The sequence below is a fragment of the Eubalaena glacialis genome, chromosome 3, assembly GCF_028564815.1.
Source record: "Eubalaena glacialis isolate mEubGla1 chromosome 3, mEubGla1.1.hap2.+ XY, whole genome shotgun sequence".
NCBI lineage: Eukaryota > Metazoa > Chordata > Mammalia > Artiodactyla > Balaenidae > Eubalaena > Eubalaena glacialis.
In genome coordinates, this window is record NC_083718.1 from 158,770,542 (window position 1) to 158,797,847 (window position 27,306).

A 27,306-nucleotide genomic window follows, 5' to 3' on the forward strand; every position below is an offset into this window, starting at 1 on the left:
GTTGTATCTTCGAATATAATCTTATCACTGCAGACACTTTAGCTTAAGGGAGTCTGAATACACCGAAAGCGACCTACACATTTATTTCTTGTAGTCTACTGATCGTGCGTGTGAAATTTCATTTGAAATGCTGTTGCAGTTTTGTCCTCAGTTTATCAAGAGAATCACTGGGGTTCCTACTTAAGCAATTTTAGAAAGTAGCTGCATCTGAAATCTCTGCTCCAACTGAAACTTCTACTCACTTAAAAAGGTAAAAGAATATTTGCTTGGTGCTTCCTTTTAATCTCTCTGTCTTCCCTTCCCTTTCAAAACAAATTTGCCGCTAGCATTTTATTGATTGAGACAGCAGAAACAATAGGTTTAGAACCATGGATACTTTGAAAAATCCAAGTTCCAAGGCTTTTGTGCTTAGTTATCAAGTTGTGGCCACTTCCCATCAACCATCAGCAGACCAGCTTTTTGTGGTTATGGTGCTCTACCCTTGGACAACCTAGTAGTGCAGGTAGCGGTGGATGGTGTAGGGTGACCAAGCTATCCCAATTTTAGCAAATTCCTGCTCCAGGAAACTGTGGTCCCAGGCAAACAGAAAACTGGGATGTTGGTGGTTTGTAGCAGTTGAGGGAGGATGGGAGACCACTTAGAGATGAGAGGCAGAAAGTAGAGAGTATCAATACTTTGGAGCGATATATATCTGCATTTGAATCCTGGCTCTACCACCAACCATCACTTCACCTCTCTGGTCCTGTGGAGAACTCTGGGAAAACAGAGAATTTTCTGTTAGAGCCATGCGCTTGGCTTCTGTCTTGCTATTTATTTATCAGCTCCTTCATGTGTTTACTCACCAAAAGCAGAGAATGAGGTCTGTGTGCTGGAACAGACCTGGGTGCTAGAGATGCAGACTGAAGGCTCACAGTTCTGCCCTCTCTGAGCCCCGAGCTCAGCGTCATCTGTGTCCCTGCAGCCATAGTGGAGGCTTTTCAGTAGCAATCCTGCTGGACTTTCTGCCAGGATGGTCCACATTCATCGCTCTTGTAACGCGAGAACAGCCTTTCTTCCTGGGAGATAGGAGTCTGAGCTCCTTAAAGACAGCCTTTCAGACTAAAAGAATCAGATCTTTCTTGACCCTTCAGATTTTGAAAGCTGTTAGTCCTACTCTCTTTAAGTCTCATTTAACCTTGAGCAAGTGACAACTGCTTTCTGGGCCTTAGTTGTTCTGTAAAATAGGGATAATAGTGATTCCCATCTCATGAGTTGTTAGGTAGATTCAGTGCGGTCATTCCTATGGAGCGTTTAGCAGAGTGTCTGCCACATAGTTAACAATAAATGGAAGGAATGAAATGATTCCATTTTGTGTGTGTCTCCGAGGGTCTTGGGGCCAGCTCTTCTCTACGCCTTGCCCAGACTCCGAGCACCTCAGACAGAGGAGCCACATCTCATTGTATGTGCCTCTGTGTCCACACCCAGCCCCTGCCTGGTAGATAGTAGGTGCTTAATAGTATTGGTTTATGACCTGATGGTGATGACGATATGACTTATCTTCCAGGATTAAAAAGGGTAAAATAAGAAAATACATTTGAAAGCACACTGTAATAAAAAGCATAACACTGGGTATGTCGTTCCACTAAGATATTTATCATAGTGCATTGTTCATCACTTGCTCACGTATCTTTTCTGCCCTCTAGTTCGTGTACTTCTCCAAAGCAGACTACATCTTATCTCTGAATCCCACTCCAACGCCTATCCAGTGTCCTACACAGCGTAGATGCTCAGGTAGTTTAATTGAATGCAAATGTCATACAAAAGTAAGGAATTGAGAAATTATTATTAGGGTTGGGAAAGAGGGCTGGTAAATACAAACCAGTTCTTCTTTCCCTCATGGTGCTACCTTTACACAAGCAGACACTCAAATGTTCCTTTAAAAAAACTTCTTCCCAGGGGAATGAGGAACTAGAAGGAGGGCAAAGGAGGAAGGGCAGAAATAACAGTTTCATGATCCGAGCACCTGTCCCTAGAAGCTGGCACTTAGGGCACATCTGCACAAGCTCTTGGGTGGAATTAATGTGATCAGCTTAGAGCTTTGGGATTCCCGCCCTGATTCATTATCAGCTGAAAACTGTTGAAGTGTTTGGCATACCCAAGGTGTACTGGCTGCAGAGTTTTGTCAACTGGTACACATTGGGGCTCCTCTCCTATGAATGGGCTGTTGGGGCCAGTGTTTTGAGGCTCTGGCCTTGTCTGGGCAACATGGGAAGGTTAGAAGTATCTAAGTGAGGTCCTTACTCTTCTGACTCCCCAAAGGGTCATCTATCAAAAGTCCCTCTTTTCCATCCTCAGTGGCTCAAAAGAATATGCCAGTGTGTAAGGTCATTGTTACAACAGCTGATGGTGGTGCTGAGGAAGGGCCCCTGCAAAGTCATGTTCTGAGATTGGCCCTGTTCTTGGTCCTGGAGGGAAGGCTTGGCTGATGGGCATGCAACATTGGAGAGGTGTTCAGGACAGGTCCAATTTGCTGTGTTCTGGCCCCCAGGCATTTCAGGGTCACTCCTCTTCACATGGAGCCGAGGCTGGCTTGTTCTCCCTCTCTGGGAGGGTCATACTTAGTGTGAGCACTTAGGTTGGCTCCATTTCCCCAGGGGTGAGGAAGCCAGCAGCAGGGAAGATTGAGCTGCAGCAGGGAAACCCAAAGGCCAAGTTTTAAGAGTATCTGTTGGGGATGCTGACTTGGTGCTGGTCAGAGTGGGAGCTGAAGCGCTTACTATTTTACAATAAATACTAATAAAATTCTAGATCTATAATAACATTTCAGATCTCTAAAACAAACCATGTGCTTGTAAAAAAGTGGAAAGAGATCAACTTTAAGCCATAAATTCTTGGTAATAGAGGGTTTTTTTCCTATTTATGTTTGATAGATATTTTTGTTTCCAGAGGAATGTCAACTCCTAATTTCATAATGTATCATGGGCTTAAGAAAATTGAATTTAATAAAAGCCAGAGATGAATGGCATCCTTAAAGGTCCCAACACTTGTCTTTATTAGCAGGACAAACTGCAGGTCTCCAAACACTGCTTCTCTCCAAATGAAAGTTTAAATGAAAAGTACAGTTGTGTCACAGGTTAAATTTCATTGCGGGCCCAGCTAACATTGTTATTGAGGAGCTGGCTGTATTTGTTTCCTTAGACGCCAGGGCAGCCAAACTCACCAGGCTACGGAGGTCTTTCTGTTGGGGAAGTGTTTCTCCTACTTAGCGGCAGAGGAAGGGTATATCAGAAATGAGCCTGACTCAGATGAGCCCCACCTCAGAGTTAGCACTTGGAAATCTTGGGTATCTGATTTCAAAATACACATTGGGGAACCAGTGTGTATTTTGTGTGTGTGTGCCTCAGTTCTGTTTTTCAGAGCCAAACTCTCCTCTCTGGCCTACTTCCTAGTGCGGTGGGAGGAGAAGCATCACCTAGTTTAAGCAGCAGCCTGGGCTTCCTCTCTGTTCCCTTCTGCCTCAGTCTTGCAGTCTTTCCGCCCTTCCTATCTCTGGGGGCTCCTGTCAGCTTCCCCATCTTTGGGGGCACTCCGGGGAGACCAGTCAACCGGAACCTTTGAATTTCTCAGTCATGAAATCTGGCTGCCTTGATTTGTTCTTCAGTCCTGCTGTGATGTGTTGGATAAAGATGCTTTAAAAATGAGGCCAACAGAGCAGGTATGTTTGGTGGGGAGACGTCAGGCTGCCGTGGAATATCAGGGAGGTGGGCTGTTTCTCCTTCTGTCTCCCCGCTCATCCATTTCCTGAGTGCAGTCGGGTGTCAACGGCTTCTGTGTTGCTTCTTCGGGCTGTCCCTGGAGAGAACCAATTTGCCTTGATTTTAGTGATACTGGAAAGGTCCGCACCAGAACGGGGGACCTGGGGTAGGGATGCCACTGGGGCTGACTGTGGTGGCCACTGAGTGGGCAAAGCCCCCCTCCTCTCTCTGCAGTGGAGGCCTTTTTCACATGCTAATTTTACTCAGAGGATTTTGTTTTTATTTATTTATTTTTATTATTTCCTATTTGTCTCTTCCAGATGTTTTCAGGGCAGTTTTTTTGTGTTGTAAACTAATTCCATTCATGTTTTAAAAATTTATGAAAGCGCTAATAAAAATGTCAAAGTGGTAAAAATGTTAGCTTTTCCTCTGCTTTGATTAAATTTTGCAAACTGTTTTTGAATATTAAAAAGCACTCATTTTTTTTATTCTCTCTCCTGGCTTTCCCTCTTCTCTCCAGCATGTGCGTGCTCTCTCCGGCCCTCTCCCCCCTCTGGCGTGTTCCTCCCTTCCCAGCAGCTATGTATGAGGCGGACTGCACAGCCGGCATGCTGCAAGCCTGTTTGCACACCAGGACCTTGGTGCTGTGCATCTCTATTAAATAACGGAGACAAATTAATCTTAGAGACACCAAACAAATTGTCACTCCTCCTCCTTCTCTTCCATTACATTCCAGTGGACTGGGAAGGGCTGGCTAAGTGATTGGGTTGGTGGGGGGGGGGGGCAGAGGGAGAAGCTGAGGGGTGAGCGTACTGCCTGAAAGAAAGGTGGGAGGGCACTAACTCTTATTACTCTTATTCAGTTTTCTCCTTCTCTTCAGTATCCCCTTTGGCCCCTTTGGCTTTATTCATTATTTATCTTTTTTTTTTCCTTTTGTAAAAACTAATGAAACTCATCGGCTCTGTTTAAACTTCATATATGGAGGTCTGTGCATTAGTCTGATGGCTGGTTATTTATGTGACTGGGGACCCAGGCCCATTCCAGGGCAGGGACCTGGGCAAGAGGAAGGGGGTCCTACTTTTAGGGGCTCGAGTGAGCAGGCCTCTGCTAGAGAACCAGTTGGGGAAATCAGGGCAGATGTTCCCACTGTCTTCCCTCCCCTTTCCAGAGACAGTGGGGATGGTATATGTGTCGAGTCCCTGGAACCTGTGAGGATGTTACCAGCGGGAGGGTTAGGATTATAACTGAGCTGGCACCATCTCACTCAATCTTGGGTTTGGCCTGGCAGGAGCTAATGAGTCCAAAACACTCCCCCATTCTTGACTCTGAGTTATTTGAAATGGTTAGTTAAAAAAAACTCATTCCTCCTTTTCTGTGCCTTTGCTGTTCCAGGAAATCATCGAGTTCCCCATCCTGAAGCTAAATGGCCGGACCATGGAGATTGAGTCTACCTTTCACATGTATGTCCAGCCTGTAGTCCATCCACAGCTTACTCCCTTCTGTACAGAGGTAAGGGCCCTGGCTGGGCAGCAGGGGTTGCTGGGACGGGAGCTTGGGGATCACTGGTGCTCTATACGGGCTGCTTAGGGAAAGCTTAGGTCTTTTCAGTGGTTAAGGCAGGTGTGCATTGGACCTAGTCAGCTTTTTACAAAGCCTGCCACTCCCCTTGGACCAGTGTGGTCATTAGGGGACCCAGGGAGAGCAGTGGCACAATCTGTCCCAGCTTCCCCAACATTTTCCCTTCCTTGTCATCCCTCCCCTTCTTGGTGACAAGGCACTTGGAGTTTAGGAGCAGGGTGGTGCCTCTGGGGTTCAGCTTCTTTTCAGTTCCATTTCCCTTAAGGCCCTTGGCAAGAGGTGAAGATTTCAGCTTCTTGGAAGCAGAGGTTATGTTCAGGCTTTCTTAGCTTTCTGGTGATGTTTTTCTGTGCTTGAGCAAAGTGGTCCCGTGTGAAGCATTGGCTGAATTTGTGGGAAGCACAGCGCTATCACTGAGGAAAGACAAGAGCAGTCCAAGTGGGGTATGAGGACAGCCTGGCTGAGGCTGAAATGTCCTTATCCTTATCCTAGGCTGGTTCTGTACCCGGCCACCTTGCCAACAGGTCAGTATGGCCCCATTTCACAGATTGTGAAACTGGGACTAACTGAGATCTTGATGCTTGCTGGAGGCTCAAAGAGCCATCGGCAGAGAAGAGGTGCCCCTGAAGAGTTTGACTCCCAGGACTGTATGGAGAGGCCTTCTATGGCTGCTTTTCCCTGTGGTGCATCGTGTTATTTACTCTGTGGTAGCCACAGGCTGTGTGGTGGAATCACCGGTCAAGTGTGTGTGGTAGAGGTGATGGGAAAACATGAGCGTTTTTGGTATCTTAAGCATTTGGGGTGAGAGTACATTAGAGACTTTGTGCCTTCATTTAGAGACCTACTTTCTCCATATGAACGAAACAGGAGGAAAGAAGTTCTTGAGTAATCCCAAAACAATCCGTTTGGTGTGGAAGGGGCTGGGGAAGGGCCTGCCTGCACTGCTGGGGGGGCTCAGTGGGCTCTGAGACTGACTTAGCCCAAATATGAGTCTTAAGGGTCTCTCCAGGGCTGGATGCCAGTGACCCAGGTGGGCCTTTTGTTGTAGGCGTCCATCTGCCAAGGTGTCTAGTCTCTCAAGCCTTTTGTTGTTCCAACCAATGATGTTGAGGCTCTTGCTTCCTCTGGGGTCAACTGTTTTTCCCCCTCTTTCCCCTGGGAATTACCTATACCACTAGGGGGTGCTAATCTGTCCTGTTTGCCCCTTTTGAAAAAAATCATCATTTTAATGATGATGAAAATCCCCTTCCTTATGGGAAGGGAAGGGAAGACTTTCCTTAAACCAGCCAGATACCTGAGCCCTCCACTGGCCTGAAAGTGTAATGTCCTCTTATCCTTTTCTTCCTCCTCCTCTGTGGCCTCCCCCTTGAGGGCTCCAGTTCCAGCTCACTGCCTGGCATAGACAGGCAGGCCTAAATTTGGGGAAGTTGCTACTTGTTTAGGAATGGGACAGAGCACTGCTGGAACTCAGCCCTGGGCAGGAATGGATGATTGAGAATATTGGGAAAAGGGTTTTTTCTCAGAGCAGGGCTGCTGCTGCTTCTCTTTGGGGAAGGGGAGGAGGGATTGTGAGACTTTTATTTATTTATTTATTTACTTATTTATGGCTGCGTTGGGTCTTTGTTGCTGTGTGCGGGCTTTCTTTAGTTGCAGCAAGCGGGGCGTTGCGGTGGCTTCTCTTGTTGCAGAGCACGGGCTCTAGGTGTGCGGGCTTCAGTAGTTGTGGCACATGGGCTCAGTAGTTGTGGCTCGCGGGCTCTAGAGTGCAGGCTCAGTAGTTGTGACGCATGGGCTTAGTTGCTCTGCACGGGCTTAGTTGCTCTGCGGCATGTGAGATATTCCCGGACCAGGGCTCGAACCTGTGTCTCCTGCATTGGCAGGCGGATTCTTAACCACTGCGCCACCAGGGAAGTCCCGATTGTGAGACTTTGATGAAAGATGTTTCCTTTTTGTAGAAAGTTTCACCCAAGGACACACATACATAATTTGGAGGGTAGTAGGCTTGGTGGTGTGGGATCCTCATTACGAAGCCTGCTCTGAAGTGAGGCTGTGGCTGTGCTGTAGGTATGGATTCTGCCATTTTGTCTCAGGCTTCCAGAGCTCAGAACTCTCCCTGGCCTGGTCCCTGCCTTTGCATCCAGCCTCAGATCTCCCTGCTTCGTCTCCCCCTCACTTCCCTCGGTCTGCCTCTGCACGCGATGGTCTTTCTGCCTCTGTGTTGCGCCCACCCTCCTACTTGTCCTCCAGCACCCTGCTCAGGGTCACCTTCTCTGGGAAGCCTTCCTTGAGCCCAGGCTGGGCTGTGCTCACCCCAGCGTAGCACCAATCAGATACATTATACTGCAGTCATTTATCCATCTCCCCACTAGATTGTGAGTTTCTTGAGGGCAGAAACTAGATCTGATCCATCTTGGTCCCATCCTTAGGGCCTGGCACCAAGTAAAAATACATGTTCCTTGAATGAATATCGTCAAGGAGTTTTTCAACCACACCTTGCCTCCCCTCAGAGTAGCTGTACTGCTGACTTGCTCTTTTGAGTAAGTAAAGTCTTCCTTGTAAAACCTCAGATCATCTAAATATTGCCCCACCTTCATACTAGATGGATTGTAATGCAAAGAGAGGCATGGACACGGGTCGGGGCTGTCATTCTCAGACCTCATCCAATCTGGCGGTAGTTGCCTTTGCGGGTCGGGAGGGAGGTCATTGTGGCCAGAAGGAATCTTTCATTAGTAAGTGTGAGGAACAAAAACCTCCAGATTTTCCTAAGCAGCTCCTCTGGTAGGATTTTCCCTCTTGCACAAGAAGTGTTTTAAGAACCCTGACCGTGTGTGTACACGCACAAGCACATGCTTGTGTTGGGAGAGAGACAGGCTCAGTGCTGGGCAGCAGGAAGAGGGATTCTGCCTTGAGTGAGTCTGCAGCCCACATGTAGACACTCTTACTGCTCTGTGTAATGAACATGTTGTTAGCTTTCTTGAGGTCCTTTCTTAGTTCCAGTTGATAGTTGGTCTGGAGACATGGTTCTGACAGAGATAGGATGGGATGTGTTTCTTTCCTTTCCCTACCACCTCTAGAATCTGCTCCAACTCATCAGATCTCTGTCTCTAGCAGCTGGGCTGACCATGTGCAGTCTTTTTTGTTGTTGTTGTCATTGTGAAAAAAAAAAACTAGGAAAAATACCCATTTTGCTAACTGCCAGTAAAGGGCTTTGTCTTGCACCTGTACTTATAAAGGGTGAGATTTATTGGTCTCTTTGTCTGAGGAGAAAGAGTGGGTCTGATTATCAGATTGCACACCAGAGACAAGTGCTTATGTAATCAACAAACTGTCTTGGTGTCAGAATACGATTGTGCCGGAGATAAACTGTGAAGGGAGAAAGCACTGGATGCTGACATGCTATTGGCACCGAGTGTCCTGGGCTGCTTCTTGTAGTTGCCAGTGTTTATGAGGAAGCCAGCTCGTTCCTGGACAAAGCCCTTGTGCGGGAGGGGATCTCAGTAACCAGCCATGTTATCAGTCAGGGTCAAAAGCCCCTCGCCTTGTGGTTTCTGAGTCTGGAGAAGCGGGAGTTAATCTGTAATCCCTCAGTGAAAGGAGCCACAGAGCACACATTAATTCTTCCTCTCACCTCTCCTGCTTTAAGTGGTTAAGGTCTCTGAGCTCTGTTTAGTCTGTGAGCCCTGGTTCTCAGCTTAATAAATACTTGGCTTTGCTGTAGTACCTTTCATTGTGAGGCTGTGAAAGCTTTTTACAAACATATATTAACCCAAGTGGGAATGGGCTTAAACAGCAGCATGAAAGATTTAGGTTAGGCATAAGGTATAACTTCCCAGTATTTATTTTATTATATTGTCTCTCTTCCTCACAGTTTGTGGTACAAGTCTTATAGGTTGTCAGTATCAGGTACAGGGACTGACTTTTAAGATTTCACCCCCTCTTCATCCAGTGCCTTGGCAGAGCTGATAAGATGTGGTCCATTGTTGGAGTCATTAATGCAGGGGAGTGAGGCCTGCCCCTGAAAGGATCTCCAGCCCCTGTATCTCTGGGGGTTGAGTTCAAGTCCTTCAGCTGTAAGCCATAAGCCATGTCCTGCTGGACATGGCGGTCTGGGAAGCATGGAGAGGGAGGGAGCTGAGCTCACTAGGCTCCTCCCAGGCTGATGATTCTGGGATTGCTGAGCCCCGGAGAGGAGTGTGAGAGAGCCCCAGGATCCGGGAGGCTCCCACCCTCACCAAACCCCAGGGTGGGAAGAGGTGGGCCTAGTCTGTGGTGAGAGACCATGCAGAGCAGTGCCCCGGTTTTTCTTTTCAGTGTAGTGCTTTTCCTGGGGCCCAGGGAAGGTGCTTGTGCACCTTGTACACAAGTGCTGACCTAAGTCCCATCTCCACGGAGGGAGGGTTCTTGGCAAGGGTGCCATTGGTTTCCTGTGTAAGCGAGACCTTCTGGAAGCCCCTCAGTGTTCATCTGAGTGACCCTTGGTGGGAGCCAAGAGAAGGAGTAGACCTAACCTTGCCCCAGGAAACTCAGACTGGACATGAGACTGTACACAGACCCTGGGGCTTTCCAAGAAGAATGGCTGTGGGCCCTCTTTTCCAGGATAGTCCTGACCCAAAGCCCCAGCTCCAGGCTTGGGGATGTGACTCGGCCCTGGGAGAACTGAGCAGGAGAGAAGCTGGGCGAGAAAGGGCAGTGGTGGGTGCATGGGTGCCAGCCAGTCATCTGGCTATTGGACCTGGAGTTGGCAACAGGCCTACTCTGGACTCCGGCCCCTGCATGAGACAAAACACAGGGCTCTTCCTGCTCAGTGTGTGGGTCGGGAAGGCCGACAGGCTCTGGGTGCTGGCTGGACTGGGCCAGGACGGGGCTGCCAAGAAGAACGCAGATTCCACAAGGGCAGGGTTTCCACGCTTTTCTTCACTGCTGGATCCCCGCTTCCTAGAATGGGGCCCAGCCTCTCCAGGAGTAGATGTTGACTAAATAAAAGGAGGAGTCTTAGCACTCCAAGATGAAAGCTGCAGACCCTGGGCTCTTCCCCATCCCCACCCCCAGCCCTCAGGGGACCGACCACCTTTTCTTCTCTTTGGCTCAGGCCCTCCCTCTGCTGGGCAGTTCTTTGGTCTCCCAAGCAAGGAAAGGGTGTGGAGGTGCCAGCCGGGTGGGCATGCTGTGGGTTAAAGCCTCGCGAAACAACAGTGTAGTTAATCTTTCTAATTTATTTTCCTTTTAGACCATGGGAAGTCTGTAGGCAGCAGCTGTTACCCAATTAAAATACAGATTAATATAAAAACAGTTTCTGGAATATAAAATAGAGTGGCTGTGTCCTTACACTTCCTTAAAATACCACCTAATAATGACTTGATGAACTACAGAAACCCACCTAGAGGAACTCAGCGTTCTTAAAATGAAAATTTCTTCCCTAAAAGGTGTGTATTACCATTCCATGTAAGTCGCTATGAGAAAATAACCTTCCCTCTTAGAGCCAGCGGTTTCTGTGAGTTGGGTATTTGGTATTCATTAAATGTAATTATAGTTTAATTGGAGTTTAATCCCCACCCCCCGCACTTAAAAAAAAAAAAAAAAAAGTTTCCAAGCAGGCCTGAGATGCTACTCTGTCTGGAAGTGGCTGGGGGCATGTTGGCCACCGTGATTTCCAGCTGGGCCCACGTCTGTGCAGGGGGCCTCCTGCCGCAAGCCTTCCAGGCAGCCTATCTAGTCTGCGCTTGAGGGACATTTTCCACTTCAAAACAAAACAAAGCAACAAGCTGGTTTGAACCTAGGCCTGACCTGGGTGGAGCGGAGGCCCTTGAGTCAGAAATTCTCTAGACTAGGTTCGTAGGCTTTTTTGTCTGCTAAAGGTGCCTGTTTCCTGCTTGGCTAGCCGGTATTGAGGGCCCAGGTAGGCGGGGTGAAGGGTGGATGCCTGGGGGGCTCCCCCGGCCCATTGCTGGTTTCAGAGGGGGAAGTGCTGGACACCGGCGCTCAGAGAAGGGGTGGACTTGGAACCAAGTGTGCTGGTCCCGTGTGAGCATTCCCCGAGTTCTGCAGGAACTTCTGAGAAGCTTGGAGGTGAATTCACTGTAATTCGGGGGGAGTTATTGAGCCTGTTGAATTCAAAAGACACATAAAATCAAATTTTCTGCAAAATGAAAGCTGAAACAGGTCTGAGACCCACTCCGTGGTCCGTATGTGGATGTGTTCCCCCATCTCGGGGCAGGAACTTGTGGGGAAACTTGATTCCCAAGGCTTCTGTCAGGTTCGGAGCCTACAGCTGTGCAGGTCAGAGTCTTTTACGGTAGAAGGAGAAAAACAGAAAGGAAAGGATCCAGTCCAGCTTTGAGTCCCTGCGCCCTGGTTTTCCACCCATCGGCTATTTCTCTTTTCTTTCAGCTCACCGGGATTATTCAAGCCATGGTGGATGGTCAGCCAAGCCTGCAGCAAGTGCTGGAGGTAGGTTGAGTGACCTTTAATTCCTGACCTCTGACCCCTTCCTGCTGCCTTCCTCTCCCTCCCCTCGTGAGAACGTAGCCATGTAATTTGACTATGATTATGGCTTGATTAGAATAACATTTGCTGTCACATCAGTGACATGCTGTTGAGAGTATTGAACCATTGATCTGTCATCTCCAGCTGTTCCCGTCAGGGTTACCGACGAGATGTCCGAGTGCCACCGGGGGTTGGTGGAGGCCCCGCCAGCTCCCGGCCCATGGCTGTGCTGGCTGGCGGCTCCGGCGGCTCGGGCAGCCCGCGGTGGGCGGCTGGGAGTAGGGGAGCCAAGCTGCAGCACTGCGGGCTGGCCCCGGGGACTGGAGGTGTTTTTGTTTAGCTTTAGTGTTGGCTTCCTGTGGCATGTGAGCACTTCATTAACTCACGCAGAACTCCCCATCGATGGCTTTTGTTTGCTGTCAGCTCCTCCAGGAGGTGCGGCCGGCCCGCCTGCCCCACTGCAGCTTGCCGCTGGATGCATCGTGCCTGTCAGGGGTGCAGAGGCTGCGCTGGGTAATGATTCCTAATCAGAATAATTACAACAATTGCCTATGTGAGGAAAATCAAATTAAAGGCTTTAGAACCCTTGGCAGAGACCACACTTCTGGGATGTTCTCCTCCGGGAGCTGGAAAAGGTTAAGATGCTGCTGCTTGTGCTCCAGCCTGAGGGAGACAGGCAGCGGTGCTTGGCCTCCGCTTGTCTCCCACCCCCGCGGGCCTGGGTTTTCAAAGAGGGAGAAAGGTCCCCCTCCCACTCCCTTCTCTAGCGGGAGGAGAGAAGAGGAAAAGCCTGTGGATCTCCTTAGGTGCTTTATTTATCTTTAAGAGCAATAAACCCAAAGCTCAGCCCCTATCACAGGAGAGAGCAGAGTGTCTGGAGGATAGCAGAGCGCATCTGCATCGGAGGTCCACCTGGAGGGAGCAGGGTGGTGGAGGGGGAGGAAGATCTCTTTCTTGAGCCTAGAGGCCTGTCCCATGGGAGAGAGAAATGCAGACTGAATTTCCTGGGGCTCCTCAGGATGGAACTAGGGCCAGAGAGAGAGGTCTAGGCTTACCCAGTGGCCGAGTGTGCTCCCTGTCCCAGGGAGCGTGCAGGCCCAGGCTCTGTGGCTGGTCAGGCTCTTGTGGGGTTGGGAGAAGATGGGCTCTGAGGTGTCTCCAAGCCCCACTGACCCTCTTTTTTGGGTGGGGAGATTCACCCCTATGACTAAGGGGGGTCCTCAGCCTGGACTGCTCCCTCCAAGCCCAGACTCAAGGAGAAAGAGGGGACCCTTCCTTCCCTATCTCCCAGCCAGCATCCCAGAGCGAGGCCAGGGAGGCAGGCAGCTTTTCCCTGGAGTGTCTCTGGCTGGGATCCCGGGAGGAAGATGCTTATTCTGGGCCAGCACCAAACCAGGGCTGTTGAGGTTATGGAGTTTTCTCCATAGTGGCGCTGGTTGAGGGAGAGATTGTTCTTCAGAAGGCTTCCTCCTGCTGACCCCAGGCCAGCTCTGGAGCAGGATGCTCAGAGGATTCTGAGTCTCACCCAGGAAGCTACTTTCTGCTATTTCAGCATACTTTGGGGGTGAAGAGGGGGAGATTCCTGGCATTGGCCTAGATAGGAAGTCTCCGGGAGGACAAGGAGACCAGACCAGGCTCTACTCTTTCCCATTAGCCCTGAGTTGGTTATAGAGCTGAAGAGCTAGTTCTTGTCCTAAGCAAGGCCCTGAGCAGGTGGCCAGTTAGATGTTTGCCTGACACATTTGTTCTAAGCAGGGCTCAGTCTGCATTCCTCTAGACCTTCAGTAGCCAGGAGGGCTGGCTGATTGGGGCTTGTCCTGGTGGTCCCTCCAACCCTTTATCCATTCAAACAGGAAGGGAAGGAAAAGGACAGGCATGATTCCAAAAGTATCACTTTCCTGGACAGGCTCGTAGCAGAAGCTGCTCACTAAATATCTGCTGCATGAGAGAATGGCCTCGGCCCTAAGCTTCCAAGAGGCAGTAAGTGCTTCTTATGGTGAAGCCCTCGTCTTGCTGGGCATTGCCTCCTGACAGTCCTGTCCTGTCCTGTCCTGCTCTCTTTTCCAGGACCACTGTGCAGGAATTGGGGCGTTGGGGAGCCCCCTAGCAGGTGGGGCACTTACCTTGGGGATTTAAGGCCAGTGAACTGGAGCGAGATTAGCTGACTTAGGGACCTCCAGGTTTGCCTTACCTCTTTTCTTATGTAAAGTCTGCCTTATTTTCTTTAGGTGACCCTGGGGAAGGGATGCATGTGTGCGTGCATGTGTGTGTGTGTCGTGCAAGGGTTTGGGCCAGAGTGACTGGGGAGACAAACCATTCAGCAGTGGCAGGTCCAGAATTTAGCTGCTGGGGAGACCCTCGGGCTGAGGAGGATTCTCTGGTGTGCAGACTGTGAAGAGGGTCTGCAGAGTCCGGTACTGAGGAGCGGCCCTGATGCCCCAGGAGCTAGGGCTGCTGTAGCCGTGGACCTAGATGGGATCCTGGGCCCTGTTCCAGCACTGCTTCAGCATGGGCCAGGCTTCCAGAATCTCTGCGGTTCCAGGGAGCCCAGGATTACCATGGGCTCTCCATTACCTGCTGGGCACCCAAGGCCCTTCACAGTCTGGCCTAACCTAGTCCCCCAGCCTCAGTTCCTGCCCTTCCTTTCAATCACAGCGGACTCCAGTCACATTATTTCTTACTCACATTTTAATCAAGAAGACACTGTGCTGGGTTAGGGATTAAGACGATGAATGAGACAGCTAAGAGTCCCTGCCTTTGTGATGCTGATAGTCTGGTGGGGAAGGCAGACATTAAACAGACAATTGCTAATCAGATACAAAATGTCTGTGCCTAAGCCTTTGCCTCTGCCTGGAGCGTCCTTTCCTGCGTTCCATGCTGTCAAGCAAACTCTTAGTTTTGTCATCAAGCCCTTAGTTCAGTCATCTTTATGAAGCCTTTCTGACTCCTTTCCCTGTAAAAGTTAAGGCTAGCCTCTGCCTCTTCTTGGTCTGATGGCATCCTGGGTACTTCTGCATTGCTGCCTCTATTATATTGTATTAAGATGATCTGTCTTTCTCCCCTTCCCAGCCTACTGTCTATTTTTAGGTAGGCACTTAATACATTATCACATACAATTCTCAAAACAACCCTGTAAGGTTAGTCATCCTACCTCGTTTTATAGATGACGGAAACTGAAGTTCAGAGGGGTTATATGACTTTTAAATGACTTCCCACCAGTGACACAGCCAGGATATGGAAGAGCCAAGGTTAGAACCCAGATGTGTCTGACTTTCAATCCCACGTTTCTAAGGACTACGCAATATAGCCTTTAAAAATAATCCTCCTGTGTGAGTGGAGCAGCAGTGTGATCTGCTGCACGCTTGCCCCATGCCTGGGATCTTCTGAAAAACAGGCAATGCTTCATGAATTCTTTATGATAATTTTCTCGGTATATACTGATTTTAGTATTTGTACTTCCAGTGTGAGGCAAATAATAAAATGGATCAAAGGGATGAAGGGGAAGAAAGACTTAAAGTGTGTTTCGGAGTAGTTTCTTTCCCTGTCTAGGAATTGAGCTCAGCCTTCAAAAGATTCCGCTGAATTCGAATCCCCAACCAGGAGAGGAGAAATACAAAGTCTGGGGCCAGTTTATGAGCTTCTAGCGACTGGAGCAGGCAGTGCTATCCCAGTTGTCAAGGTGGGCCTACAGCCCGGCAGAGGAGCCTCTTCTGCTAGACTCATGGTGAAAATTAACTTCACCTTCATTTGGGGAATAACCAAATTAATAAATTTGGTTAGTAGACATTTGGTGGGAGGGTGGAATGAAGAAATGAGCGAATGAACGTGTGGATTGGAGTTCCCTGCGTGGGGCCTCCTCCCAGCCTGTTCTCGTGGCCCAGGACAGCCTGTGTCTGTGCTAGGCTGTGCCTTTGTCTGAGGACCAGAGGTACGTGGACTGACCTCCTGGGATCTGTCCTTATCCTGTCCAGGGTGGGCTGCCAGGCACTGGGGGAGTGGAGGGGCTCCCTGCCCCCCACCACTTGGGCTTGTGGGATCTGCCTGCAGGGATTGTCCTGCAAGGGCCTCCAAAGTTCTGAGCCAAGACTGAGAGCCCAGAGTGGAGGGATAAGATTACAGTTTTCTCCTGCTCTGATTACAAGCAGCTTATCTGCGTTTCACTGTGTGGCTCTTCACAGACTCAGGGAAAAAAAAAAGGAAAATCTCATCTGTTCTTGTTGTGTACTTTTCAGAGGGTCGATGAGTGGATGGCGAAGGAAGGCCTCTTAGATCCAAACGTCAAGTCAATTTTTGTCACCTGTGGAGACTGGGACTTAAAAGTCATGTGAGTATGAGCAGGACTCCTTTGCTGGCAGGGCTTGGAATCTGCGGGACCAGGTTTTGCTTTTCTCAGGCTCAAATGTCCAAGCCTCAGGGCACCTGGGTCAGGGAGTCCCTGGATTTTGGGGTCAGCAGGGCAAGACGAGGGCTGGGACCCCTGCCTTCTGCCTCTAGAACCAGGAGTGGACAGGCCAAGTACCCTACTAGTACTGCTGTTGCCTTCTTGCTTTTGCCAGGGCAGCCCTTCCTGTTGTGGAGCTACATGTTATTGCCCTGAAAAGAAGGAGGTAAAAGAGGGTCTTAAATTTTTTTCTAAACCAAATGCATAGTATTTACTGTTCCAAATGCTTTGGAAATAGTAACTCATTTACTAACCCTAGGGATTCTTATTATTATTTTATAGATGAAGACCTTAAGGCACAGAGAGGTTAAGTAACTTGCCAAGAACACACAGAGCCAGAATTCAGACCCAAGCAACCTGGCTCCAGGGTCCATTCTCTTAACCATCATACTAGGCTAGGCTCTTATTTGGGATACGAGGCCCTGACGGTCCCACGGAGAGCCCAGTGTGGGGATGAGAGAGGGATGCTTCTAGGAAGCTGCCCAGGTCACCAGCCTCCTCTTTCCTCCTTTGTCGTCACTGCTTTTTCTCCTTTGTCTCCTGATCCTGTCCCAGTTATGGAAGACGGAACTGGTTCCTTTGCTGGGTTGACACTTCTGCCTCTTGGCTATCCTCCTGGATACCTGGCTTCAGAGAGCCCCCAGGGAACTAAAGCGGGGTGGAGGTGGTGGGGCACTGTTTGCTGAGGATTGATAGAATCGATACCTCTGTGTTCTTTGTGACTGAAGGTGGCAGCAAGCACTCTGTGTGTGTGTGTGTGTGTGTGAGCTTTTGAACATAGGTTAGGGTATTGGCCGGGGTGGGGAGTCGTGGCTCTAGAGTGACATTTCCTACAAATTCAGGCATTACTTTCTCACCAAGATCCTTTTTATGCCTTTTGGATGCTGGGCATTGAGGTGAAGTTCTGCACGCAGGTGGCTGTCCAGCCTGCTCTTGGACCCAACCCTCTAGGTGAGGCGGGAGGAAGGGCAGGCCTGGATCACATAAGCGGCTGTGCACCTGTCTCCCTCAGCCCCTAGGTCGTGTGCACGCTGACTGCACACCACACGCTCCGGAGCTCCCGTTGTCGCTCGTTGTCAGGGAAATTACAGTGGCTGGGCCTGGAGGCAGAGCTGAGTCCGGGGAGGGTTCCGCGGAGAAGGTGAGGAGGAGGAAGGCTGTTGCTCTGTTACGGCATCCTGGGCAGCTTTGAGCGCTCGAAGTGGGAAGGGACTTACGAGGAGCTCCAGCACAGGAGAAGCTATCTGGGGTGGGGCGGGATTCAGGCTGACACCCAGAGTTCTGGAGCTCTTGTGGCCCAGACCAGAGGCCCAGTTTCTCCAGGTAGCCTTCTGAGACTCCCACTCTCCCAGTGGCTTTCTCTCTTTGGTGTGTTCATGTCCCAAACACCCAGTTTCAGCATCTTCTGTGATAGCTGTGAGTGGTGTGTACTTATATGTGTATATGAAAGCTTTCCTGTGCGTGATGTTGGGGACCGTCTGGTTGGTTTCTGCATGAGAAGGAGAGGAGATGCTATCTTCCTTGGGTCTGGCCTGTGCTGGCCTGCAGCACCAGTTCAGGCCTTGGCACGGTAGGCCCTGGACAGATTTTGGTGACTCAGGAGGCTGCTTTGCATCTTCACGAGAACTGGTGTAATCAAGAAGAGGGATAGGGTTGGGGAATCAAATCACACATAAAAGGAAATCAAAAAAATAAATAAAATAAATAAATAAATAAATAAAAAATTAAAAAAAAAAGGAAATCAGATGTTAATGAGCACATACTATGTTTCACTCAGTCCTCCTAACTGCCTTCTCGGGTAGGAGGTGGTGTCTCCCTTTTATAGATGAAAAAAACAAAGCACAATTAAAAACCGAGGCTCAAATTGGCAGACTCAGAGGTAGGCAGAATTGAATTCTTAAGGCCACATAGCTTCCAAAAGAGATGATTCCGGCGGACTTTGGTGGCTGGTTTGGGTCTGGCTTGGGAAGACCAGCGAAGCTGTGAAAGCCAGTGAGCAGGGAGGTGGCAGGTGGCAGGTGGCTGGGGGAGGAGAGCTCTGTGTCTGCCTTTTAGAAGCAGAACCCCACATAACTGCTGGGAAGGCTCTTAATTAAATGTGTAACAAAATAAAAACAGCCAGAGAGGAAATCTAAGTGGTGCTGCGTGACAGCGCACAGCTTTTCCATGTTCCTGGATCCTCTCGTCAGATGGCTGTCGTCGGAACCATCACCTTCTCACACGCCTGGTAAAGCCTGCTGATGAGCCTGACAAGGGTGGTGTTAAACTGACACCCACAACTTGTTAGTATGTGGCTCACTTCTTATTTTGACATCCATTTTCAGATTTAACTAAGTCTGAGGAACTTGGCAAATATTTTCATTTCCCACTGTAGTCTCTCAGAGCCATGGTTCCCTCTCGTTGCTGTCCTTCCTCTCTCTCCCAGCCCCCCTCTCCCTCCAACCAACTTCACACCACTTTTGTTGGAAAGGGCCTGATTAGTGAGGCACTGAGAAATGGGGACTGAAGTGGCAGCGGAAATCCCACTGGAGAAAAGAAATCTGCTCCCATCCTGACAGAATCATTTTGTGTCCATCTTTGGTCAGTCTGAATGGGTTGACACTCAGGTTTACATGGGCTTTGATGCTATCATCACAGATCCTGCTATGGTGGGTTTTAATTTAGGGGGTGCAGATTTAATTTTCCTTCTAAACCTGTTTAAGAAACGACACTCGTGGTTTTGGCTCTTGGTCAGCTTGCCTTTCCTACCTGACCTACCTTTCCTTTTGCCTTACCTGGTATTTCTTGAAGCTCCTTGTAGAGTTTAGTGTTCTTTCACCAATTTTCTCTCTCTTCCACTTACCCAGGCTCTCTGTATTGTCTCTGTAAAGGGCTTCCACCTTCGGCATGGTGGGAGGATAGGGCGGATGCGGAGTGAGGAGTGACACCGGCACAGGTGCTGCCCTTGAGGAACTCAGCTTTTCACCTGTAGCTTGGAGACCTGTGTTTACCAGCTGAATAGCACAGGTAGCTGAGAAGCTAGACCAAAGACTTTTCCAGTGACCTGTGGGTCTGAGATCAGGAGGACGGGGGTGTGGGCTGGGAGTGGGGGACAAGGAAGAGCTGATATGAGGGTGGACCTGGTCCTCGGTGCCGCCTGGGAAGAGGCCCTTTGGAGGAGAGGGGCAGGATCATCAGACACCGCTGTGGGGAAGCAGGGCCCAGGGGTCTGCTCAAGGTCTGCTGAGAGGGTCCTCCTCCCCCTCCCCCTCAGCTTTGGAATAGCGAGTTTTCCTGCCATTGGAGGTCGACTGTGTGAATGCGGGGCTGGCATTTGACTTGAGTGTTTTCCTTGCTTTCCTCGTGAGGTGTGCATACCACACCCCTCTGTTGGTGAAAGTCTGGCGATCAAGAGATACTTGCTCAACATTTAACATTATTTTGTGTGAGACCATCTGAACTAATTTTGCAACAAAAAACTCAGCCACCTGGGTAGAAAGCTTTCTGAAAAAAGAATGATAATTTATAAGAGTGCCAGTTGGGGGAAAGCACTTAATACTATGCTGTCCAGCCAAAGGAAATGAGATCTATTCCAATTACTTCAGTACTCTGACATGAAGTTTTTTGTGTTATTTTGTTCTTTATTCATCATGAAGAAGACCAATCAGGAGGCAGGTGGAAGCATCTGTGTAAAAGTCACACCTGAATTCACACTCTTTTTTTTTTTTCAGATGACTGAACCCTTTCCAGACTACATAGGTCTCCCTTCTTGTTGTTTCAAGTACAAACAAACATGATGTCTCTGATTGAAAAAAAAAGACACTTGCTCATATTACCCTACTCACTGCTTGATTTGGGGGCATGCACTCAATGGGGACTACTGAGGGTCATGCAGCCAAGACTGTGGAAGAGCAGAGACTGCTGTCACCTGGGGTGAAGTCCCACGGCAGTGGAAGCACCCGCCTGGGGAGCATTGTGGGGCAGGGACTGTCTCGTGGGGCATGTAGATGAAGGCTGAAATGCTGAGCCGGTGACATGCTTGATGGGGGTCAGTCTGGGCCCTCTTGGCATCATTCAGCAGAGCTGACCACTTCATCCATCTTGAAGCACTCTTCATTTCTACTTATGTCTCCTGTTTCTCTGACTTTTCCTTCACAGTCCTTTTGGCAGATTCTTCTTTCCTTTTTTCTTAAATTTGGTGTTTCTTAAATATTGGTATTTCTTCGACCTCTCTCCTAGCTGTCTTTTCTTTTTAACCGACACACTCACACTTACCAGGGTGATCTAATCTATTCCCCAGCTTCAGTTATTCTCTGTATGCTGTCTTCTCATCTTTTCCTCCATCTGAGAAGTGGGAACTGACATGGCAGCAGTGATCCCACTGGAGAAAAGGAATCGGCTCCATCTGCCCTCTGAACTCCAAGCCTTCATATCCAGCTCCTGTTCTTTCTCTTACCTAGATATACACAGACCCCTTAAAGCTCAGGTGTTACTTTTCTCCCAACACCTTGTCCTCCAACATTCTCTTAAATAATGACTGACTGGTACCATCTACTCAGTAGTTCTGTCAGAAACCTGAGAATCACCCTTGGTTCCTCCCTTTAGCCATAACAAATTAATTGCCAAATCCTATTGATCCTTTGTCCCAGAGGTTTCTCAGAGTCTTTGCCTTCTTTCCAAACCCACTACCACTGCCCTAGTTCAGGTCACCATATTCTTCTTGGATTCCTATGAAAGTCTCCTTTCTCACTGGTCTCTCTGACTGTCTTGCTTCTTTTGTTCCTTTCTCCTGATTGTAGCAGATTACATCACACCCGTTTAGCAGCCTTCAAGGCTTCCCCTTGCCCTCCAGGCAAAGTCACACTGTTTATTGGAGCTTTCAAGGCTCTTGTTTATTTTTCTAGCCTCATCTCTTGATGCTGTCTATGTATTCAGTCCCCACCCCAGCCAGATGCTCTTAACTGGCCAGTTCCTAAGGATCCCTCCTAACGTCTTTCTCCAGGTGCCTTCCTGTGTGTTCTTGGAGCACATGTGCTTATTGATACGTGAAAGTGTGCTGTAGCTGCCTCAACTTGTCTGTCTCTTTCCCTAGATTGTGGGCACCATTACAACCCTAGGACAATGCTTGACATGTAGTAGTTGTTCAATAAATGTGTGTTGAATAAATGACAACTAAGTTATGGAGTGGGCCTGTGGAATACCCTGCTCAGGAAGAATGGCAGAGGGTCATAGTGGGTAGGTTCAGGGAGAAAGGAATGGAAGAGGAAACCTCGGGCCCTCCTGCACCAGCCTGAGTGTGAGGGGTTAGAGGACCGTTCTGCTAGTGCCAAGAAGCTCCTGGGTTGCCCCTGCCAGCACTGGGTGTTGGGCCCTCCACGGTGGGTACTGGGTGAGATGGCATAGGGGGGCCTGGGCGAGGGAGGAGGAGTTTGGTCCTAGGCGCAGTGTGAAGGGCTTTCTCTGAGACATTTGTGCCCCCAGGACTGAGGGCTGGAACTGCTCTGGAAAAGTTACATCAGGTAATAAAGATAGCCAGCACTTATTGAGCACTTACTACATCCCAGGAGTCCTGCTGTGCTATTTATACATTAATCTCATTTAACCCTTACTACAATCCAATGAAAAACATTATTTTTGTAACTTTTTTTTTTAACAAATGAGGAAACTGGGGCCCAGAGAGGTAAGTAATTTGTCGAGGGCACACAACCAATTTGTGGCAGGGATTTGAATTCTAGAAGCCATGCGTTTGACCGCTCTGCCATCTGACTGTCTGCTTCTATCTTCCTTCATGGCCCATGGCTTTGTGGTTGGTGGGAACGCCCTTCCTCCTCTCCTTTGTTTGCAACTGAGTGGCAGAGCCTCGGGATGTTCTGTGACACCCTCGGCTTCTGGTACCTGGTCTGGTGTTGGCGGAGGTCTGGACTGTTATGATCATTTTGCTATGGGGACGTGGTTGGCCAGGAGGTGTGGTGGGGGATGACTTGGGGCTGTCTGAGAGCCTCTTTGCTGAGCTACAGATGAATGAATCCTCAGATCTGTTTTAAGGAAACCACTGCCAATATCACTTTGGACACCTCTATCCTGTAGTATGTTTGGAAGCACGTGGGGCATCTCGTCGTGTCTTTAAGCTCATGAAAACGTGTCTCTTGTCCATGGGTTTGCCAGTTGGTCTCAGCACTGAGCTGTATCACCTTTGATTAGCAGCCTGCTGGGGGAAGGGGCTTGAGTAAGAACTCCCTGGCAGTCCTGACTTGTCTCATTTCCTGATACTTTTATCTGTCACTGCAAGCGCTTGGGCTCCCCTCCTGAACTAATTAAGTTTGCATGTGTTTAGACACATTGCCAAATAGGGCTTAGCAAAGCAGAACTGAGCTACATCTCTTTCTGAGTAGGGGAGGAAGGGTACATGAATGCTCCACCACGAGGACCGGGAGAAGTGTGGGTGACATGGAGCCGGTGTGTACAGATGATAAGCATTCTGCCCTGGCCTCCTTGGGACACAGCAGGCCTTCAAAGCAACCCTCTGACTAGCTGGCAGCAGCAGGTGAGGGCCCACCCTCCAGCTCTCTTAGTGAATTGGCGTTCTAAGAGGGCTGAGGATGGAAAGAGGGCAGGCTCTGAGTAGGATTCTTCTCCCAAGCACAAGCAAAACTGAACATCAAGTTTAGTGGGATTTGCAGGGGGAGTTTGTAGGCCTGTGTGCTGTTTGCTGCCAGCCTGAACCTACCCAGCTCCGTGGCCTAAAACCACTTGTGTGGCTAGCAGAGTGCAGGGTGGCCTTCTTTCCAGGTCTGTGAGAAGTACATTGGAAACGTGGACCACTGAAGGCCGCACTTTCCTTTTTGCCTTGAAGACCCCAGACCACCCTGCACAGTCTGATGATCCCTGTGAAGTGGCGCCAGGGGGAGGGAAGGAGAGTCATATTGCACAGGATCTCCCCACCCTGGATGTAGGGTTCAGCCTAATGGATCACCACGGTGAGGTGATGGCTGCCAGCATGTTTCCATGTCAGACTGATGCCTGCCTTTTACCTAGCGCTGGGTAGCCTGATGTCTGAGATGTCCCATGGCATCCTGCCCACACAGCAGCAGGCACGGGGCCTTACCATGTTGTGGAGTCCTCCTCTGAGGTAGGGAGTGAGGGTATTTCCTACAGAAAGCAGGAGAAACAGCCGACTGCCATGGTCAGGGCCTCGGTCCCATAGCTGTGAGGCCAATGGGTCAGCTTCCTGGCCATGAAGAGGCTCTCAGTGGACGAGATCAGCTCAGAGTCAGGGTAGGCTCCCAGTGCACACAAAGTGTGTGCGGGCGGGGTGGGGAGAGGGTTCTGGAGGTTGTATAGGAATTCTGGGCCTTTGAGCTGCAGCCTAAGCCCAGAGAGAACGAGAACCAGACCTTCTGCCCTCCCTTCGGCTTCCCTAGAGCCCTCTCGTCAGCAGAGGTACATGGGGTTAGCCCCAAGAAGGCAGCTTGCGTTGATGGGGTCATGTTTCAGCTGCAGCTAATCCAAGTCACTCGATATAAATCTCTCTGCTGCCTCTCCCCTCCCTCCCATCCCCAACCCACAGACAGGGAAATGAGTCCTGGCCCTCGCCCTGAATACATCATGGCAGGCCTGCCTCTAATGAGAGAGGGCCATTCATTGTGGGGTGAAGCTCCCTGCAGAGCCTGGGATGCCATTAATTAAAGGAGAGCCACCTGAAGCCAGTGGTGCGGCGCAGCCTGCCACGCTCAGATGGAGCGGTGGTGGGGTAGCCTCGTTAGCCTGACAGCTCCTTGGGCCCCGAGTTCCTGGGCGCGGAGGAGCGAGGGGTGCCCCGCCTCCACCTGAGGGCTCACGGCCTCTGGGGCCAGCCTCCTCGCGGATGCAGGAGGGCCCCCTCCTGCACCTGTCCTGGGGCCTGGACCTGGCAGGAAAGGGGCGCCTGATGGCAGGCTTGGCTGGGGATTATCCATTTCCTTTGGGCAGGCCTCAGGGCGGGAGCAGGCTTCTTTGGAGCCCGAGCAGGCTCCTGGCTCCCGGCCTGCGCTCCCTTCCCGCTCTTCTGCATGTGGTCCTGGAGCTGCAGGTCAGTGGGTGGCGCAGCCTGAGGCCTTCCTTCAAAGCCTGAGTCCGGGGAAGCTGGTGTGCCCTGGAAGGACCTTGGGCCTGCAGGGGCACTCGGGGAGAGAGAAGTCCTGTCGTCGGGTCTGCGAGCACGGCCCGTCACAGGCAGACAGAGCCTCTGGTGTTCCACTTTCTGGGCATTTCTAGGCTGAAAGGTGGGGCCCCAGTGGCAGCCTCATCTCCTCACCCCCTGGAAGGTGTCAGAGGGTCTAAAGCGCTTTAGTGATTATAGGAATCCCTGGAATGGAAGTTTTGCTCAGTTAAAACCCTGATAAAAGATGGAGATGTTTATGTAGTGACTGACCAGGTTGAGATGTTTATGGTGGTGGCAGCCTCCTGCTTTGGCCTGCTGCGGAGCTGCTGACTAGATGGCTCTTTACTGCTTAATTGGTCCTGCAGTGAGTGTTGCCGCCTGGTTTCTGGTCCCCAGTCTGACAGGTGGAGTGCCCCTTGACCATCCATGAGGCTCTTACTGCCTCTTCCTTGCTGGCAGGAGGGGCTGTAGGCACTCGGACCTTGACCATCGCCCAGAGTTGGGGTAGCTCAGCCAGTCTCCGCCTGGCTTGTCAGGAAGACAAATTGGTTTTATGTTTGTGGCTCTTCTGGGCAGTGTCTGGAAGTCTGGTTCTACGCTGCATGGGAGAATCTGACAGGCTGCTTCAGAGAGCCTCAGAACCAGCAGGGCACGGCTTGACCAGGGGTGCCAGCTCTGCTTCCCTGGAGCTCATGTGGTCTGGAGTAGCGGCCGCATGCGGCCTCCCACCAGCTCATGATGTCCTCCACCTAAGACTCGGGCTGCACTGCTTTGTGTTTTGAACATTTTTGGACCTTCCCAGGCCTTGGCCGTTTGTTTGGGCTTCTCTTTCCTCTGGAGGGTTTGTGTCCTGAACTCCAGGGAGAAAGAGCCACTGTTGATGCTGGGAAATATTTTCCTTTGGGTGAGATATTTTTGTGTTTTTTTTTTTAACATTCTTTGTGTGACTCTTGAGATCCAGCTTTTTAAAAAAAATTTATCTTTTTAGAAATGGAGGTATAAAATAGGTACAGTAGGGTGCATACAGTATACAAACGAGAAATGGACAGCTCAATATATTGTTATACAAGTATACACCTGTGTAGTCACCACCCAGATCAAGACGAAGAACCTTTTCCGTCATCCCAGAAAGTTCCCTTGTGCCCTTTCCCAGTCAGTAATGCCCTCCTTCTGCCAGGTAACCACTACTCTGACTTCTGTTACTTTTGGATCATTTGCCTCTTACTGACTTTCATATAAATGGAATCAAACGAGATGTACTCTTTTGAGTCAGACTTCCTTTGCTCAACATAGCATATGAGAGATTCATCCGTGTTGTTGTATGTATCGGTAGTTCAGCCTTTTTATTGCTGGGTAGGATTCCATTGTATTACTGTACTGCAGTTTATCTGTTCCCTTTCTGTTGGACTACATACCTTCTTTAGTCTTTCAGTTTATGTTTGTCGAATAAGTATGTGAATGTTCAATCTGATACGAGCATCTCCCTAGACCTATCAGCTTGTCCTAATTTCCCTCATCCTTTAAAACCTAATTCCAGTCCTTTAGACATGTGGTCTTCCCTGTCTCTTGTGGAATCTGCACTGGCCCCCTCTTTTCTAAACCCCTGTGATAGAGAGAGACTGACCCCAGGCCTGTGGAAGTGGCCTTTGAGCCCTAGTGACCCATTTTATTTATTCTTTCAGCAGATGTTTATTGAATGCCCGTTATATGTTTTACACTGTTCCAGGTATTGAGGATTTAGCAGTGAACAAAGAGATAAAACTTCCAAAATATCCTGTCTTCATGGGGTTTACATTTCAGTGCATGCAGCCAGCCCTGCCCTCTGTCTTTTGGACCCTGATACCAGAAGAATCTTAGTCTTGCCTAGGCTCCTCTGTCTCCTGGGATTTTGTAGGAGCTTGGTGGCAGTGGCTCTTGCCACCTTGACAGGGCCTCTCCAGGGCTTTCGTGGGCTTTCGTCTCCCTTCTCTGCTGCTGCTGCTTGGCAGTGAAAGGGTTTTTCAAGATTGGTGCTTTCTTCCACTATCCAGGAGGCTGATTCCCTCTGTGAGAGGAGAGAATTAATCTCCAACTTTCCATGCCTGTAAGGTGAGTGACCTCTGTTTTGTCAGCGCTTGCCAATCTGTCCTCTAATTCCCAGCCAGGGTAATGGAGACATTACTTTGTGCTAAAGCAAACCACCAGCTCTCCTAGTGCGGATTCTGTCCCGATCCAGGCAGCTCAGAGAGGATCTCCTCGCAGGTGCTCAGGCACCTGGGGGCTACAGAGGTGTTGGTACCTGAGCAGCTTTGGTCTTGAACAGTGATTGGCAGATTCAAGAAGGGAAGATGCCCTGCCATCGTATACTCCCTAACCACCATCCATGCCAGTGGGGTGGCTGCTTCTGAAATAGGTTTCTATCCTCAGGCTCCTAAGAGCACATGAGAGGCTGTGAACACCCCAGTGAGCAGGAAGGGTCAGGAAACAGGGGTCTTGGAAGGTGAAGGCCAGGGAACTCAAGGCTGCAGCTGGCATAGTGGCCCGTGCCTGAATGATCTGTGGGCTCTGGGGGCTTAGTTCTGTCGCCCTTTGGGAAGGGCGCCTGTGAGCGGGTGGGGTAAATTCTCAGTGTCCCTGGCTAATGGGTGACACGCCTCAGACTTGATAGTTCTGTAAAACTGTTTCTTCCAAAGCCTGCAAGGATGTTGGTTTGGGGAAGAAAGCCAGCCAGCCCAGAGAATCCCGGGAGCCTGACAGGCCTTTTTCTCTGCGATTCTTTCTTGCAGGCAGCCCGAGGCAGCCTGTCTCTTTGTTAACAGAGTGACAGCAATGTGACACCATGGAAATAATTACTAACAAATCACGGTGCTGACTGCAAACAGCTCTCTGTCTTCAGAGGCATGTCAGGGTGCATTAGAGCAGGGCTGGAGGAGCGGCACGAGGGGGCTGAGGAGCAGCCTGTGCTCAGACGC

At 49.9% G+C, this 27,306-nt stretch overlaps 1 protein-coding gene across 8 annotated transcripts in view; it reads left to right on the forward strand.

Moving 5' to 3' along the window:
- The window catches only part of ERI3 (ERI1 exoribonuclease family member 3), a 128,642-nt gene that overhangs the window by 27,571 nt on the left and 73,765 nt on the right, over nt 1-27,306 (forward strand). For all 8 annotated transcript variants that reach the window (XM_061186665.1, XM_061186670.1, XM_061186671.1 and 5 more), the window contains 3 exons: nt 5,127-5,243; nt 11,700-11,759; nt 16,028-16,119. In XM_061186665.1, the coding sequence (XP_061042648.1) occupies nt 5,127-5,243; nt 11,700-11,759; nt 16,028-16,119 (269 nt within the window). The remainder of the gene's footprint in view (nt 1-5,126; nt 5,244-11,699; nt 11,760-16,027; nt 16,120-27,306) is intronic.